General features: G+C 46.6%; 1 protein-coding gene across 1 annotated transcript in view; it reads left to right on the top strand.

Moving 5' to 3' along the window:
• Nucleotides 1-1187: 1187 nt before the first annotated feature.
• The window catches only part of LOC137377433 (UAP56-interacting factor-like), a 63347-nt gene continuing 44736 nt past the window's right edge, over nt 1188-19798 (top strand). The window contains exon 1 of the mRNA XM_068047011.1: nt 1188-1347. Coding sequence (XP_067903112.1) covers nt 1188-1347 — 160 coding nt within the window. The remainder of the gene's footprint in view (nt 1348-19798) is intronic.

The following is a 19798-nucleotide window of genomic DNA, read 5'->3' as shown; positions in this document are numbered from 1 at the left end:
ACATAAAAAAGCTAGCGACACTAATATTTAAAAGATTTTAAGTCTGCCCTAAGAATTCTCTGTAGTTAAACATCACTGATCTCACCACACCCTATCTCTCTATATCATTTGAAATTTTTTTGTTAGTGCTGGGGAGAGGAAGTTGGTGATTGACCTCTGACTCCTTCCCAGTCCAGGGATTGGTCCAGTCGAGCTGCCAATTAAATTGGCAACTGCCAGATGTTGGCTCATGCAGAACCCCAAAGGATGAGATATTCCAATTGTTAATACGAAAATGTTTGATTTTAAAAAAAATAAACTTAGGTTGTTTGAGGTCATCTGCATAAATGCTTCATCTGACTACTGTTCTGCACTTCAATTATGTGACTGAATCTAACCATTTGAGAGCTTAATTCAACTTTGAAATGCTTTTAATAGAAAAAGAAAGACTTGCATTTATATAGCACCTTTCACAACCACAGGACATTCCAAAGCACTTTACAGTGAATGAAATACTTTAAGTGTCATCGCTGTTGTAATGTAGGGCAGACAGGACCTCAGTTTAACGTCTCATCCGAAAGATGGCACCTCCGACAGTACAGCACTCCCTCATTACTGCACTGGAGTGTCAGCCTTGATTTTTGTGCTAAAGTCCTGGTGTGGGACTTGCATAAATCACATCAACTGCTCTTAGCTGCAGTTTTTAATGCCACATTTTATCATAAGGTACACTGACAAAAGTGAGACTTCAGAATATTAAAAATGCATCTGCACATTTGAAAAAATTACATGCAGCATTGACACCACAAACTGTTACTCCAAGTCAGCCAGAGGCTATCAAACTCCCAACTGGGCAAGACAAGTCAGTGTGTTTATTTGCATGATAGGTGATAATGGCCAGTGGCCAGGGTATTAACAATGAATAGGTTTAAGTTGCTTTCACAACTCTTTTAGATCAAGTTATGCAAACGTTATCTGAAACATCAGTTCGTTCTGAAGGTACTATTTTATGTGTTAAAATTGATCTTATTAATCATATCCCATATGTCTAATCCACATTTAAATTTACAAAAGTGCAATAAAGGGATGAATCTGTTGCAGTCCCTGGAAGTTTAATTTGGTCCTTTATTATGAGCACTTCAGGTCACGTTATCAGCACCACAGCACAGAGATAGCATTCCACACATGCGCTATTGGCTACCAGCTGAATGTGGACAAGTGACAAACTCTTTCCAGTGTCCTCTTCACTTTACTACTATTTGGATTATTCATTGGCACACACTTTAAAAGAGAAAATGACCGAGTTTGCGGCTGAACCTGCTCCCATGGAAGTAGAAAAAAGTTCTGAAAAAATTGACATGTCTTTAGGCAAGTATACGATCTCTTAAAATCACGTGTGTACTTTCTTCAAAAATTATTGACATAAAAATACGCGGGGGAGCAGCTGACTATTACAGTGATGAATTAATATATTGCATATGTAATCTAAAAACTAATTTAGATGATAATTTTGTACTTTTAATGAGATCTGGGAGGAGGGGGTTAAAGTGGCAGGAGTGTAAGATCATACAGATCCAATTCGTTGGAGTCAGTACTAAATATGGAACGATGATATTAAATACTTGTAGCGTCACATACAGCGATCAGAAATAGGCGGCAGAAGATCGGCGTTGCCAAGATAAATATGACATTATTAGTTGGAAACAATCGCGCTTCCGGTTTATAGTTTGTAATCGCTTCTCCCATTTTATTGCTTTTTAAAGAGTTGTTAGTATTGTTAAACAAACAGCTGTAAAGTTCAACTCGAAATCCAAGATATCATTTGGCTAAAAGTAAAAGGTCTGTTTTCTCCAGGATTTGTAGCTGAAGAAACTTTGATGAAAATCTCAAACCACCACATGCAACTTGGCATCATCGGTTGTTTTGGGAAATGGCTGCTAGAACTTATCTTTTCATTCACAAAAATATGTATTTTGGCAGTAAATGATCAGGTCAAAATATCAGATATTTACAATCTTTGTATTGTGAAGGAACTTTTTTGTTCACATAATTTGGATTTATATAGCACATTTATTGCAGCAAGATCTCCAGGGTGCTTCACTGAAGCAAGAATGGTCACCAAGGAGTGGTAAAAGAATTAGGGAAGGTGACCAAAGACATGATTAAAGATTTGATTTTCAGAAGGGGTTAGATGATAGTTAGAGAAGCAGCAATGCAGAGGGATTTAGGGAGAGAGTCCCAGAGTGTAAGTCCAAGAGAGCTGTGCCACCAGGCTGATGTGGAAGGAGGAAGCAATACAAAGGACACTAGCATTGGCAGAACAGAGGATGTAAACTGGCACAAATGGCTGCAGGAGGGTGCACGAGGTAATGGAAGGATATATAAACCAGGAGGATGATTTTGAGGCATTGGAGAATATGGAGCCAATGGAGGTCAGCAAGTCAGAGTGATATGTGGATCAGAATGTAACACGGAATGGGTGATGCACGGAATGGGTAATACACTTTGTATTAAGTGTAGGGTGATGTTTGTTAGGCCAGCAAAGAAAGCATTATGGAAGTTAAGCCTTGAATAGACAATAGTGTGAATGAGGGTTTCAGCAGCAGTTGATTGTGGTAAGAGTGGAAGTGGAAATCAGCAATGGAAAGGGTATCAGATTTGAAACCCAACTGTGAATCAAACAGAGCACTGAGGACAGACATTGTTGGCTGCAGCCTTACCGAACAACCAGGGAGTAAGATGGAATCAGGAACTGGAGTGCAAAGTTCCCCCCACCGAGAGTGACTTCAGTTTTATTCATGAAAAAGTTGGAGAGAGTTCTGACTTATTGACAATTTACATTGGACATGCAGTGTAACAGCATAATAAGAGAGGGAGAGCTGTGTGGTTTTAGAATATGTATGGGAAGCTGAGGATGATATCACAGAAGCACAAGATCTAGATGAGGAATAAGAGGCTACTGGAAACTTGGTAACTGGGGATTGTGAGAAGTAAGAAAGACTTGCATTTCCATAACGCCAATCAAGACTGCAAGCCATCCCAAGCGCTTTGCAGCCAATGAAGTACCTTTGAAATGTAGGCACATAACAAGGGTCCCACAAACAGCAATGTGCTGATGACCAGATGATTTTTTTTTAGTGATGCTGGTTGAAAGATAAATATTAGCCACAACACCCAGGGAGAACTCCTCTGCCATGGGATCTTCCCATTAGAGAGGATAGATGGGGCCTCAGTTTAGCATCTCATCTGAGCATGGCACCCAGACATGCCAACTATCGCAATCTTGCTAGAGGGTTTCGAAATCTCAAGATTTTAGGTGACGCTTTAAGAATGGACACTTGGATAAGGCTGTCAACGACCATAGAATCACATCATAGAATGAGGCACTGTCATCAGAAGAGGGTGGTTGTTGGTTGAAAAGGTTTTTAAAGGTGAAGAAGTGGAAGGGTTTATGGAGACAACTCCAGAAAGTAGTACATACACATTATTAATGAGTCATCCAGGTTGTCTGGATAAATGCAGAGGCCATGATATATTGGGGTGGGGAGATCCGTTGGGGGCTTAGGCTGGTGTTCGTGTCTTGGTTGGAATAGTGAGCTATTAACAGATTATTCAGCTGTCCAGATCTGGAAGGCCCTGGACTCTGTTCCTGTGTCTGTGCTCAGTGTGTTGGGTCTAGCCAGGCTGTGCAAAGGGGTACCAATTAGCCTCATTGTCCAATGAACTAAGGAGAGGAAAAGTTAGACGGAGTTTCTGCTCCTGAATTGTTGTCTAATGATCTCTGCTAGGAAGTTCATACAGGCATGGTTTTGTATGTATGCACATGTGAGTTTGTTTGTGGATATTGGGTGAAAACAAGATTGTGCTCATTTCTGATGCCCTTCAAGGTTGAATAGCAGACTGAAGGCCTACTTGGATGTGATTTACCCCAGCAGGAGATGGTGCCTAAAATTGGAGGGGGCCGGAGCAGAAAAAAAACTGAAGGAAAATAATTTACATGGCAACAGGGAAATTGCAGGGAAGTACAACTAATCGGATAATTGTCGACAGGAATAGTGCCGGAAGACTGGAGGATAGCAAATGTTGTCCCCTTGTTCAAGAAGGGGAGTAGAGACAGCCCTGGTAATTATAGACCTGTGAGCCTTACTTCGGTTGTGGGTAAAATGTTGGAAAAGGTTATAAGAGATAGGATTTATAATCATCTTGAAAAGAATAAGTTCATTAGAGATAGTCAGCACGGTTTTGTGAAGGGTAGGTCGTGCCTCACAAACCTTATTGAGTTTTTTGACAAGGTGACCAAACAGGTGGATGAGGGTAAAGCCGTGGATGTGGTCTATATGGATTTCAGTAAGGCGTTTGATAAATTTCCCCACGGTAGGCTATTGCAAAAAATACGGAAGTATGGGATTGAAGGTGAATTAGTGCTTTGGATCAGAAATTGGCTAGCTGAAAGAAGATAGAGGGTGGTGGTTGATGGTAAATGTTCATCCTGGAGTATAGTTTCTAGTGGTGTACCGCAAGGATCTGTTTTGGGGCCACTGCTGTTTGTCATTTTTATAAATGACCTGGATGAGGGTGGGTTAGTAAATTTGCGGATGACACGAAGGTCGGTGGAGTTGTGGATAGTGCCGAAGGATGTTGTAGGTTACAGAGGGACATAGATAGGCTGCAGAGCTGGGCTGAGAGATGGCAAATGGAGTTTAATGCGGAAAAGTGTGAGGTGATTCACTTCGGAAGGAGTAACAGGATTGCAGAATACTGGGCTAATGGGAAGATTCTTGGTAGTGTAGATGAGCAGAGAGATCTTGGTGTCCAGGTACATAAATCCCTGAAAGTTGCCACCCAGGTTAATAGAGCTGTTAAGAAGGCATATGGTGTGTTATCTTTTATTAGTAGGGGGATCGAGTTTAGGAGCCACGAGGTCATGCTGCAGCTGTACAGAACTCTGGTGCGGCCGCACCTGGAGTATTGCGTGCAGTTCTGGTCACCGCATTATAGGAAGGATGTGGAAGCTTTGGAAAAGGTGCAGAGGAGATTTACTAGGATGTTGCCTGGTATGGAGGGAAGGTCTTACGAGGAAAGGCTGAGGGACTTGAGGTTGTTTTCGTTAGAGAGAAGGAGGAGAAGAGGTGACTTAATAGAGACATATAAGATAATCAGAGGGCTGGACAGGGTGGATAGTGAGAGCCTTTTTCCTCGGATGGTGATGGCAAACACGAGGGGACATAGCTTTAAGTTGAAGGGTGATAGATATAGGACAGATGTCAGAGGTAGTTTCTTTGCACAGAGAGTAGTAGGGACGTGGAACGCCCTGCCTGCAACAGTAGTAGACTCGCCAACTTTAAGGGCATTTAAGTGGTCATTGGATAGACATATGGATGAAAATGGAATAGTGTAGGTCAGATGGTTTCACAGGTCGGCGCAACATCGAGGGCTGAAGGGCCTGTACTGCGCTGTAATGTTCTATGTTCTATGGAAAATGCTCTCAAAGAGCCAGCACAGGCACAGTTGGCTGAATGGCCTCCTTCTGTGCCGTGTCATTCTACTGTGGTGGGAGGGCATATTCTTCCTTGGCATGTGCTGGGATAAGAGGTCAGATTTAAAAAATAAAATTTCTAAAGCATTTTCGGATGCAGTAATAATAGTTTTTGTAAAGAACTCTGACCTGTTCGGAGGTTTAATAAACCACCAATGAGGTTTATAAACCAACTGTCATTCTATTTTGGTTTATATTTGAAAAAATAGCAATTCATAATTTTTATAGCAAATCACTTGGGCTAGAAATTGGATAGCCTTTTTTTTGGGCACAGAGTCATGATTCGTGCCCTGCCCATGCCCATTCAGATCAAAGTAGACAACGTTTGAATGATTACCGTAGGCCCGAGCTGTTCCCATGCTGTTCTTCTCTCCTAAATGCTGCCTGTGGCCTCTGTGCTCTGCAGGGGGAGCCAGGAAGTGTTGTTAAAAAACTGCGTGGTCCCATTAGCCTTCCCTTCTTAAAGGCAGACTCCATATTGAAGCACAGCTGAACTGCTGAAGTGAAGGCTGTGGTCAACCAACTGGGAAGATTACAGGAAGCAGAACAGCCCAGTACACAGGGAGCCCGCTCCCAGGTTTAGCAACACTGATCTGGAGGTTCTGGTGAGTGGAGTGGAGTCCAGGAGAGAGGCTGGGCTGGATTTTATCTGGCCAGCAGGAATGGGAGTGGAGGCATGGGGAGCCAAAAAATTGGGGTGGGCTCACTCGCCCCGAAACCCGAAGGCGTGACATCCATTCCAGATTTTGTTAGCGGCAGGAAAGTTCCAAGGTGGCATTGTTGCTACGACACAGCAGGACTGCAATTACTATTGCTGAACAGCTAGTTAGAATGCATTTGCATTGAATTGAACACAATTTTATGTGGAAGTTTAAATTTAGTCAACAGCGCACAGGGATCACATGACTTCAGACCCTCGGCCATTTAAAGGTGATAGTACTGAGGCAAGGCTGCAATGACCCTGTGGGAAGGCAGCCATGGGGAGCATTGGATAAGGGAAGAGGGGGCGAGGAGGCCAATGTCGGCCTGCAGTGCTGGGCTCCCTGCATTGGTGTTTCACTCTCGGGTGCAAGGCTCGGGTGGGCTCACTCTTGGGTGTAAGGGTCGGGTGGGCTCACTCTCGGGTAAATGTTGGGTTGGCACAGTGTCGGGTGCTGGGCTGTCTGCAATGGTAGGCACTAAGGGGCATTAGTGCGTATTCAGAGGGGAGTAGCAAAGGGAAGGTCCCAAGGTAAGTTTGCTTCTACAAGGACAGCACAGGGAGGGGTAAAATTCAGCTGGCATGGGTCTCATCCACCTATTCTTTGTAGATCCTCGTGCCACTCAGCAGCTGCTCAGAGGGAGGGAGGGCCAGGATCCAGCTGGGCCTGCCTCTGAAGCTCTAGTAGGAGAGCGGCAACAGCCAGCCAAGAAAGACCTATCCAAGCCAGAAAATGTACCGGAGTTGCCTCAGCTATCTCCAAATGTCCGAGCGGCAATATCAGCAAAGACTGCGACTCACCATATGGTCACCGACTTAGGAGCCATGCTGCAGGATGAGCTGCGATCCATGTGTTTTGGTGGACACCCATGTCCTTGGCCCTGAATATCACCATGGCACTCAACTTTTACGCGTCTGGCTGTTTCTAGGGATCCACCTACCACTGCATCATGGTGGTGACCAGTGCCTTGTTCAAGAGGGCCAGTGACTATGTGCAGTACCAGTCCAACCCTGAGAGGTGGAGAGGGCCATCGGCTTCGGAGCCGTCGCTGGATTACCCCAGGTGCAAGGTGTCATCTACTGCACGCATGTGGCCATCCGATGGAGCAGTCAGCGGCCTTCATCAACAGAAAGGGCTTCCATTCCATCGACATTCAACTGGTCTGTGGCCACCGGTAGCACATCCTGCAGGTGTGCCCATTTCCTGGGAAGCAGCCCCAATGCCTACATACTTCAGCAGTCCCCGGTGTCACAGTTTCTCAGGTCCCCCACTTACCTTCAGGGTTGGATTCTTGAGGACAAGGGCTACCCATTGAAGACATGGCTACTCACGTCTCTGAGGAACTCTCAGAGTGCAGCAGAGGAGAAGTTCAACATCTGCCATGGTAAAGGCCTGCTCAGGTATAAAATTAAAACCCGATCAGTGCCCGACCCAACCAAAGCCAAACCGAGCCCAACTGGAGCCGAGTCCTTTAATTTTTCTTCATGCCCGACCCGACCCAAATATCGCAATGAATTTAATAATATCAAACATGTTATTTAATGCATTTATTTATAAAATATGGAGCCAGTACTGTCCAGCCTGACCCGAGCTGAGCCTGAATGCTGGACACAGAATACAGACCCCACCCGAACCTGACACGGGTAGTCGGGTGTAGTCGGGTTCGGGTCGGGTGGCCAGGCTTTATGCCACAGGTCCACCCAAGCAATCATCAAGCAGGGTATTGGGCTGCTGAAGATGAGATTCCAATGCCTTGATTGATCCGGTGGAGACTGCAGTATGACTCAGCGAGAGTCTCACAGATCATGGTGGTCTGTTGTGTTCTGCACAATCTAGCACAGCAGAGGGTGAAGGTCTTGCATGAAGAGGACATGATTGATTGCCAGTCCTCATCCAATGAGGAGGATGTGGAGGAAGCTAATGAACAGGCAGCACAGTATATTGATTCTTTTGCACCGAAGGCCAGAGCCATTGAGAGACGCACAAGGGAGGCAGAAGACAATCTCATACATACCTGCTTCCTGCCACCATGATAGCCTCTCAAAGTGAGCTCAATAAAGACTCACCTCACTGTATTCAGCCTGTCACCTCCTTCCTATCGCACACCAGTGCCTAGTGCCCAGCGTTATCCCACACTCTGGCACATCTGAGATGCTGACCAAACGCAGACTGTGCCTACGCTGGCAGTCGATTGAGAGAGCAAGGGTAAATGGTCGCATCTCACAATTCAGCTATGAAAGCATAAGCCATTTACAGCTATGAATGTGAAATTGATTTATTAACCAATTGCAGGAACCAATGCAATGCCACATTTAATACTCATGAATTCCCAAGTGCATATAGGTCCTCCTTTTATGTTTTTGTGTGCTTTTATGTGGTGCTATCCCTGTGCTGGCGGCTGAGATGGAGGCAGGCTGCTGATCGGGCTGTCCCTTGGCCTGGGATGACTTTAGCTGGCGTCCTGAGGTCTGGAAGGCCCTGGCTGGCTGAGGGGTTCCTGTACATGAGTAGGAGCCTACTCAGTTGTCGTGGCTACTGGAGCTGGGCTCACTGGGCGGGGGGGGGGGGGTGCTGAGGAGCCGCTATCCACACTCAGAGCGCCCTGAGGGGAGCTCCGAGCTGTAGAAGTCAACCTTTCCTCCTCCATTACAAGGGTCACTTGAACCACCCTGCTGACCAGAGAAGGACAAGGAGCTGGATAAGACTCCAGGCGCCTCGTCCTCTCACCTTGCTACTGCTGTATTGAGTTTATGGCCAAGGCGATGGTGTGCTGGTATGCACGCAACTGTGGGATCTGGCTTTCCATGAGGGTCGCCAAGCTCTCAATGAATGAAGCCATGCGCTCACACGCTAGAGACATGGTAGCACTCATGGCATGGAAGGACTGGGTCTGGGTCTGGCCATCCACAGTCCTCCGACTGTCAGTGGCCTCAGTTGTCACAGCCTCCGTCAGCTGCTCAGGTGTGTGTGTGGTGCTCCCACCAGCTTGTGACCCTGAATCTAAGCCCAAGTGCACACCCACTGACATGAAAGTATCTACGCTGGTAGAGGGTGCAGGGGAATAAGATCATAAGATCATAAGAAGTAGGAGCAGGAGTAGGCCGTCCGGCCCCTCGAGCCTGCTCCGCCATTCAATAAGATCATGGCTGATCTTTTCGTGGACTCAGATCCACTTACCCGCGTTTTCACCGTATCCCTTAATTCCTTTATTATTCAAAAAGATATCTACCTTAGCTTTAAAAACGTTTACTGAAGAAGCGTCAACTACTTCACTGGGCAAGGAATTCCATAGATTAAAACCCTTTGGGTGAAAAAGTTCCTTCTTAATTCAGTCCTAAATCTGCTCCCTCTAATCTTGAGGCTATGCCCTCTTGTCCTAGCTTCACCTGCCAGTGGAAACAGACTCTCCACTTGTATCTTATCTATTCCCTTCGTGATTTTATCTGTTTCTATAAGATCCCCCCTCATTCTTCTGAATTCCAATGAATATAATCCCAGTCTACTCAGTCTCTCCTCATAAACCAACCCCCTCAACTCCGGAATCAACCTAGTGAACCTCCTCTGCACCCTCTCCAGTGCCAGTACATGCTTTCTCAAGTAAGGAGACCAAAACTGCAGACAGTACTCCAGGTGCGGCCTCACCAGTACCTTAGACAGCTGCAACATAACCTCTCTGCTTTTAAACTCAATCCCTTTAGCAATGAAGGACAAAATTCCATTTGCCTTCCTAATTACTTGCTATACCTGCAGACCAACCTTCTGCGATTCATGCACAAGGACACCCAGGTCCCTCTGCATAGCAGCATGCTGCAACTTTTTACCATTCAAGTAATAATCCTTTTTACTGTTACTCCTACCGAAATGAATGACTTCACATTTATTAACATTGTATTCCATCTGCCAGTCCTTTGCCCACTCACTCAATGTATCTATGTTCCTCTGCAAAGTTTCACAGTCATCTGCACACTTTGCTCTGCCACTCATCTTAGTGTCATCTGCAAACTTTGACACCCTACATGTGGTCCCCAACTCCAAATCATCTATATAAATTGTAAATAATTGCGGACCCAACACCGATCCCTGAGGCACACCACTAGTGACTGATTGCCAACCAGAATAGCACTCATTTATCCCCACTCTCTGCTTCCTGTCAGTCAACCAATCCTCTATCCATGCTAATACTTTACCCCTAACGCCATGCATCCTTATTTTATACAGCAGCCTCTTGTGCGGCACCTTGTCGAAGGCTTTTTGGAAATCTAGGTACATCACATCCACTGGGTCCCCATTGTCCACCTTGCTCGTAATGTCATCATAGAATTCCAAAAGATTTGTCAAGCATGACCTGCCCTTCATGAACCCATGCTGCGTCTGCCCAACGGGACAATTTCTATCGAGATGCCCTGCTATTTCTTCCTTGATAATAGACTCAAGCATCTTCCCCACTACAGAGGTTAAGCTAACCGGTCTATAATTCCCCATCTTTTGTCTACCTCCCTTTTTAAACAGTGGCATCACATCTGCTGTTTTCCAATCTGCTGGGACTACCCCAGAGTCCAGTGAATTTTGGAAAATTATCGGCAGTGCACCTGCTATCTCTCCCGCCATCTCTTTTAGTACCCTAGGATGCATTCTATCAGGGCCAGGAGACTTATCAATCCTTAGCTCCATTAGCTTGCCCAACACTACCTCTTCCGTAATAATGATTGTTTCCAGGTCCTCACCTACGTTCGTCTCTTTGTCAGTTACTGGCATATTATTAATGTCCTCCACTGTGAAGACCGATACAAAATACCTGTTCAATGCCTCGGCCATTTCATCATATCCCATAACTAAATTCCCCTTCTCATCCTCTAAAGGACCAACGTTTACTTTAGCCACTCTTTTTCATTTTATATATTTATAGAAACTTTTGCTATCTGTCTTTATATTCTGTACTAGTTTTTTCTCATGTTCTATCTTACTTTTCTTTATAGCCCTTTTTGTGGCTCTCTGTTGACCTTTAAAGTTTTCCCAATCTTCTAGTTTCATGCTGTTTTTGGCCACTTTGTATGCCTTCTCTTTCAATTTGATAGCCTCCCTTATTTCCTTAGACACCCATGGCAGAATACCCCTTTTCTTCCAGTCCTTCCTTTTCACTGGAATATACTTTTGCTGAGCACTTTGAAAAATTGCTTTGAAAGTCCTCCACTGCTCGTTAACTGTCCCACCATAAAATCTTTGTTTCCAGTCTACTCTAGCCAAGTCCTCCCTCATTCTATTGTAGTCCCCCTTGTTCAAGCGCAGGACCCTGGTATTGGATTTTATCTTCACACTCTCCATCTGTATTCTAAATTCAACCATACTGTGATCACTCCTTCCAAGAGGATCCCTAACTATGAGGTCATTAATTATTCCTGTCTCATTACACAGGACTAGATCTGGGATAGCTCGCTCCCTCGTCGGTTCCATTACATACTGTTCAAGAAAACTATCACGGATACACTCAACGAACTCCTCCTCAAGGCTACCCTGACTGAGCTGGTTCGACCAATCTATATGTAGATTAAAATCCCCCATGATAATTGCCGTACCATTTTTACAGGCATTAGTTATTTCTTTGTTTATTGCCCGCCCCAATGTGATGTTATTATTTGGTGGCCTATAGACTACGCCTATCAATGACTTTTTCTTCTTAGAGTTACTAATTTCCACCCAAATGGATTCAACCTCATTCTGCATAGAACCTATATCATCTCTCAGCACCGCCCTGATGTCGTCCTTGAATATCAGAGCTACACCACCTCCCTTACCTTCCTGTCTGTCCTTCCGAATAGTCTGGTACCCCTGGATATTTAACTCCCAGTCGTGACCAACCTGTAACCATGACTCTGTAATGGCTACCAAATCATATTCATTCGCGATGATTTGTGCCGTTAACTCATCAACCTTATTACGAATGCTACGAGCATTCAGGTAAAGTGCCTTTATGCTAGCTTTCTTACCCTCATGATTTCCAACATCTCTAATAACTCCTGAGTTATCCTTCCTTTCCGATTCTTTCATAGTCTGCCTTGAACTTAAACCCTCCTGCACACATGTTAACCTGCTGCTTACCATTTTATTTACCATCATACTCCCTGTCGTTTTCCCTTTCCCTTCCCCCCGAGTCACTAGTTTAAAGTCCTAGAGACCACCCTATTTATCCGTTTCGCTAGAACACTGGTTCCAGATTGGTTCAGGTGGAGACCGTCCCATCGGTACAGATCCCCCCGGTTCCAAAACTGATGCCAATGCCCCATGAAATGGAACCCCTCTTTCCCACACCACTCCCTTAGCCACGTGTTTACTTCCCTAATATTCTTATCCCTAAGCCAATTTGCACGTGGCTCGGGCAGTAATCCGGAGATTATGACCCTCGAGGACCTGTTCCTTAATTTCGTTCCTAGTGCTTTATAATCCCCAGACAGGTCCTCCATCCTAGCCTTGCCTATGTTGTGATGTGATTGTGCATCCTCTGACCGTTCTGCCTCCTCCTCAGCAGTCGATGGCAGTCCCAGAGGTTGCGCTTGCCTCCGATATGCCGTGACCTGCCTGAGAGAAAACAACCATTTGTGGCTTAGATTGTTCAGATCTCCTCATGCCAACCATGCATGATGTGGATCTCCAGAAGTGTGGCGAAGGACACACGAACACCATGTCTTCTCACTTTCTTGTGCGGACACTCCAGTCTCAGCAACCACAACTGCACAGCTGCCCTGGGCCATGCTAGCTCCAGAGCCTCCTCCTCTCTGCCGACATCAGAGGACGCACATCAGGGATCCCACCACCAGTCCTTGATGTCTCCCTGGTGTTGTGGGCCCGTTTCTCCTGCAAGCGGAAAGAGGGACACAATTAGACTGTGCACGGAGAACAACTTCTGCTAGTGGCAGCCCTTTGTCCCCTGATGGGGTCTACCAAAATTGCTCCTCCACATGTCTGCTCTCAGGGGATGTAATGGGAGTGAACTCTGAAAGAAGGTGGTCTGTCATCATGCATCTGCCAGGATGTGGTGATGGCTCACTCCCTTGCCACTTTGTGGTCATTCCCTCCCGCGTAGCCTTGTGCAAGCCCTAAAGAGGAGCGAGGTACACAGGACTCACCTTGGCATAGCAAAGGAGGTCATTGACCCTCTTGCGGCACTGGACCCAGTCCTGGGGGTGACCCCACGGCTGCTGACATCCTCTGCGATCTCCTTCCAGGCTTGCTTGGTCAGGCGAGAGGACCTCTTCTTGCCTTCGCTGGGGAAGAGGGCCTCCCGCCTTTCCCTTGCAACCTGGAGGAGAATCTCCAGGGTAGCATCACTAAACCATGGGGCCACCCAGTGTGTTGCCTCAGATATAGTCCCAGTTGGCTCCCGCTCCGTCCAGATGGTCTGCTGTCCTGGTGCAGGGACACAGGAAGGTGGAGGAGTCACAGCACTGGTAGAGGGGGAATCCAGGAGTTAAAACAGCAGAGCAGCGGTGATGGAGGAAGGGTCCAGGAGTTATAACAGCAGCAGCAGTGGTGGTGGTGGTGGTGGGGTCCAGGAGTTAAACCAGCAGCAGCAGTAGTGGAGGAGGGGCAAGGAGATCCAGCAGCACTCCAGATTCACTGCATCAGTGAAAGGCAGCAGTACAATCAGGGCTGGCAGTGCTTTAAAGATGACATCAGCACCTGTGTTCTGGTCACCTGACGCTGCTATCAGCGCCTCGGAGCCCGCCCCCGTCCTGCAGTAAGACAGGTCCTGTGCGTTAGTTATGTTAATTGGCTGGCCACCTCGTGAGCACAGTCAGCTGGCCACACACGCGACATACGGTGATGGCACCCGCTTCCAGTGCTGCCGCTAGGACCTGCGACAGGTTGGCAAAATTCAGCCCGCTCTGTTTCTCTTTTTGGGAGGCAGTGGGAGCATGTTGCCAGGGAGGTCAGTGCCTGGAGTCTGGCACAAAGGACATGGCAACAGTGCTGGAAAAAGTTCAATGATCTCACACGGGTGGTTAAGTTGTCCTGCTCTTGTAGCCACACTATTCATATAGCTTATCCAATTAAGTTTATGGTCAATGGTGGCCACCTCCCCCCGCCCAGAATGCTGCTGACGAGGGATTCAGCAATAGTAATGCCGTAGAGTGTCAAGGGAGGCTGGTTAGACACTCTCTTGTTGGAGATGGCCATTGCCAGGCACTTGAGTATTGCAAATGTTACTTGAGGCAGCTGTGGTGCTGTTATTAGCACTCTGGTGAAGGTGTTCCCATACACCTGCCGCCCTTGTTTTTCTAGGTGTTGTGGTCACGGGGTTGGGATGTGCTGTTGAAGAAGCCTTGGCAAGTTGCTGCAGTGCATCTTGTAGATGGAACACACTACAGCCATGGATCACTGGTGGTAAAGGGAGTGAATGTTTAAGGTGGTGGTGCCAGTCACATGGATTCTATCCAGGCCCCTCACAATCTTTGTGCATTTCAATCAGATCTTTGTCCTGGATGATGTTGAATTTTTTCAGTTTTGTTGGAGCTGCTCTCATCCAAGCAAATTGAGAGTACTTCTTCACACTCCTGACGTGCCTTTTAAGTACTAAAAAGCCTTTCGAGAGTCAGGAGGTGTGTCACTCGCTGCAGAAAACCCAGCTTCTGACCTCTTGTATTTACAGCATTTATGTGGCTGGTAGAGTAATTTCTGGTGAAACTCAATGGTGACCCTGAAAATGTTGATGGGGAGGGCGAGCTTCAATAATGAACATAGGAGTAGGAGTAGGCCATTCACCCCGTTGAGCCTGCTCAGCCATTCAGTTAAATCATGGCGGATCATCTACCTCAACGCCACTTTCCTACATTATCTCCATATCCTTTGATGTCATGAGTATCTAGATATCTATCTATTTCTGTCTTGAACATGCTCAATCATTGAGCTTCCACAGCCCTCTGGGGTACAGAATTCCAAAGATTCACCACCCTCTGAGTGAAGAAATTCCTTCTCATCTCAGTCTTAAATGGCCTAGCCCTTATTCTGAGACCATGTCCCTTGGTTCCCCCATCATGATGGTCTGAGAGCTCTCTGCTTCTTCCTTGAACAGAGGCCCAACCAGTCCCCATCGACCACCACCCTCCTCCGCCTGGCTGAACCTGTTCTTACATTGAACAACTTCTCCTGCAACTCCACTTACTTCCTTCAAATAAAAGGTGTTGCTATGGGTACTCACATGGATCCTAGTTATGCTTATCTTTTTGTGGGATATGTCGAACATTCCTTATTCCAGTCCTACTCAGGCCTGCTCCCTCACCTCTTTTTCTGGTACATTGATGACTGTATTGTTGCTGCTTCCTGCTCTTGCCCCGAACTAGAAAACTTCATCAACTTTGCTTCCAGTTTTCACCCTTCTCTCACCTTTACTTAGTCTATCTCTGATACTTCCCTTCCTTTCCTCAACTTCTCTGTCTCCATCTCTGGGGATAGGCTGTCTACTAATATTCATTATAAGTCCACCGACTCCCACGGCTACCGTGACGACACTTCCACGCACTCTGTTTCCTGTGAGGACTCCATCCCATTCTCCCAGTTTCTCCATCTCCAACGCATCTGCTCTGATGATGCAACCATCCACAACAACGCTTCTGACATGTCTTCCTTTTTCCTCCACCGAGGACTCCCCCCCCCCCCCCCCACACACTGGTTGACAGGGCCCTCACCCGTGTCTGACCCATTTCTCGCACTTCTGCCCTCACCCCTTCTCTCACTTGTCCTCATTTTCCATCCCACCAGCCTCCACCTCCAAAGGATCATCCTCTGCCATTTCCACCACCTCCAAACACATCTCCCCTTCCCCTCCCTTGTCAGCATTCTAAGGGGATCGTTCCATCCGCGACACCCTGATCTACTCCTCCATCATCTTGTCCCCTTCCCATGCAATTTCAGGAGCTGTAATACCTGCCCTTTTACCTCCACTCTCCTCACTATCCAAGGCCCCAAACACTCCTTCCAGGTGAAGCAGCGATTTACTTTAACTTCCTTTAATTTAGTATACCATATTCGCTCCTCACAATGCGGTTGCCTCTACACTGGGGAGACCAAACTTAGACTGGGTGACTACTTTGCGGAATACTTCCCCTCAGTCCGAAAGCATGACCCCAAGCTTCCGGTTGCTTGCCATTTCAACACATCACCCTGCTTTCATGCCCGCATTTCTGTCCTTGGGCTGCTGCAATGTTCCAGTTAAACTCAACACAAGATTTAGGAGCAGCACCTCATCTTTCGATTAGGCACTCTGCAGCCTTGCGGACTCGACATTGAGTTCAACAATTTCAGAGCATGACTGGCCTTTTTTATTTTCTATTTTAAAAATTATTTTGTTTTATTTTATTTTATTTTTTTAACCATTTGCCTGGTTTTCTTGTGGACAGAGCTGCTCATTATTCGGCCATTAACATTCTCTCTGGACCACTGCTTTGTCTTTCACCACAACCATTAACTCACTCTTTGCCTTTGTCCCATGACATCTTTGTTATTTAATCTCCCCTGCACTCTGCCCTACCACACACCTTCCCTTTTGTTTTCTTCCCCAACCCTAACGTGCCCCCCTCACTTGCTTCAAACCTCATACTTTTCTTACCTTTTCCAGTTCTGATGAAAGATCACAGACCTGAAGTGTTAACTCTGCTTCTCTCTCCACAGATGCTGCCTGACCTGCTGAGTATTTCCAGCATTTTCTGTTTTTATTACCCCTGGTTCTAGACTCACCAGCCAGGGGAAACATCCTATCTACATCCACCCTGTCACGCCAGTAAAAATGTTGTAAGTTTCAATGAGATCACCTCTCAGTTTCCTTTTTGATTTCACCCTTCCACTTTCTGTACTCCTCTCAGCTTTCTGTAGTACTGAGTTCTTGGTGTTGGACATAAGCTTTCCTTTTCTGCCTGTAAGCTCCTTGACATCCATGGGGCTGTAGATGTGGCCGTCCCACCCCTTTTCTTTGTGGGAACATGTTTACTCTGTACCCCTTGAATCTCCCTTTTGAATGCTGCCCACTGCTCTGACACTGATTTACCTTCAAGTAGCTGTTTCCAGTCCACTTTCGCTAAATCACTCCGCAGCTTAGTAAAATTGGCCTTGCCCCAGTTGAGAACTTTAACTCCTGTTCTATCTTTGTCCATTCCCATAATTATGTTAAAACAGACTGAATTATGATCACGACCACCAAGATGCTCTCCCATTGCCTCTCTTTCCACCTGCCCATCTTCATTTCCTAAAACTAAGTCTAAAACTGCACCCTCTCTTGTTGGACTTGCTACATACTGAGCACAAAAGTTCTCCTGAATGCACCTCAAGAATTCTGCTCCCTCAATTCCTTTCACACTAAAATTATCCCAGTTAATATTGGGGTAGTTAAAATCCCCTACTATTACTGCCCTATTGTTTTTGCACTTCTCAGAGATTTGCCTGCATATCTGCTCTTCTATCTCCCTCTGACTGTTTGGGGGTCTATAGTATACTTCCAGCAGTGTGACTGCCCCTTTTTTGTTCCTTAGCTCGATCCATATGGCACATATAGTTGCTGGCCTACTAGAACAGGGCATTGGTCACCTCCTTGATGGTGTGGGCTGCTGTCTGGGACACCCCACAAATTCCCCAGTGGATCCTTGAAATGATCCAGACACGTAAAAGTTAAATGCCACAGTAATCTTCAAGGCCATGGGCATAGGGTGACCACCAAATCTCATAGGTCGCAACATCCTGCAGCATGGCGCATAACCCAGTGATGGCCTCGCTGGAGAGTCATAGTCTTCACTGACAATGCTGCTCGGACATTTGGAGGTAGCTGAGTTGAGTCCGGTACACTCTCTGGTGCAGGTGGACCCTTCTTGGCATGGCTGGCTGCTGTCATTCTCGTCTTGGAGCTTCATGGACAGGCACAGCTGCCTCCTGGCCTTCCCTTCTTTGGAGAAGCTGTATCACGCCATGGGGTCCAAAAAGACATGGTGTCTGAGACCCATGCCAGGTGATCAGTAGGCCTCCAGAGAGCTGTTTTTGCAGAGATGAAGTCACCTTGGCAGCTTTGCCTTTGCTAACAGTCCTCAGTGCCCATCCTTGCTGAGAGTCAACCCTCTCACCTGATAGAATGGCCACCCGTGCAGACAACCCAGCAACACATCCACCTGATAATGCCATCTGGCAACATGCTCACCTGTGCAGAGTGTACAGCACTGCAGGTCGATAATGGCCTCCGCTCCCTCCTCTTCTCCTATCCCGTGCTGGTCGTGGCTACTTTCCCGTCGGGATACTAAGGCCTTGCCCCGGTGCCACCATCTTTCAATGGCTGGAATCTGAAGGCATGTGAGGGCCGCCTGCTGTTCACTTAATTCCAAGCCCCCCTATTGAATCGCTTAAAATCACGTGTTAATGTACTAAATGACCTGTTCAATAATTCAAATTACACTCCCATCGCATCAGTGCAGCTAAGCTGCCTTGGAGCTTTGCCACCACTGACTAAATCCAGAATCGATGTCATGCTATCGGATTTCTGAGCAGACGCATTCAACGCTATTATCTGGCCCCCCCATGCCTCGATTCCCACTCCAACAGGCCTTACTAAATTCAGCCCTGTGAGTGCACTAAAAACATTGTTCTGATGAAGTATCATTGACTTGAAACATTGGGCTGGATTTTCAATCTGGGGTCGGGAACCCAACGCCCGGATCATTGTCAGGTCCCGACATCCGCCGTGTCTATGTCATTGACGTGACACTATTTTAATATGCAAAGCCCCTAAATGGGCCGGAGGCAAGCTTGGCACCCAATTAGTGGTGCAGGGTGCTGCCTGGAGACAGAAACTGGTTCTGGGGTGCAATGCTCAAAGGCAGATAGATGGCAGCCATTACTGACTGGGCTTGCCGTTGCCTTGAAGACTGGAGCAAGCAGGAGAGCAAAGGGCCAGCAGCCTCATGATGCATACAAGTGGCCAAATGGTTAATCATAAGGTTCTTGACCCGCTCTGCTCAGTCGATGGCAACTTTGTACCACCACTTGAACACCTCAGTTTGGCCAACCTTTTTTTGAAAACATTTTAATTGAGCAGCAAAATTCCATTTTTCCGCCCCACAGTACTCCCAACAGGTTTGAATAAATGTGCCCTAGACCGTTCACTCTTCCCATTCGCTGCTTTGAAAATTTCTTTCTCGCCCTCTCCGGCCGGCTAACAAGCTGTTCAATGAGCTTAATGAACTGTTAAATGGAGGCGAGCAGGTTGCCAGCTCCCCTCCCCGGCCCTTGCTTTGAAAACTGCAGCACATTCCGGAGGTGTCATCCGGGAGTGCTATTTTCAAAGTATACCTGCACCAGACCTCGCCCCCACAGCCCCTTATCTCGGTTTCTCTCTCCATGGATGCTACCTGACCTGCTGAGTATTTGCAGCAATTTCGGTTTTTGTTTCAGATTTCCAGCATTCGCGGTATTTTGCTTTTGTTTCTCATACGTGTACTTTTTGATGTACTGTAGAGACAGAAGGAGCATTAGATTGAGAGAATGTATGTATTTTTAGTGGGTTACTTTTTTTTTATCTCTATAGTGTTCTTTTTTCAGCCAATGCAGTCCTCCC

This window comes from Heterodontus francisci, chromosome 15 (genome assembly GCF_036365525.1).
Source record: "Heterodontus francisci isolate sHetFra1 chromosome 15, sHetFra1.hap1, whole genome shotgun sequence".
NCBI classification, from domain to species: Eukaryota; Metazoa; Chordata; class Chondrichthyes; order Heterodontiformes; family Heterodontidae; genus Heterodontus; species Heterodontus francisci.
Note: the sequence above shows the minus strand (reverse complement) of the source record. Positions and strands in the feature narration are given on the sequence as shown.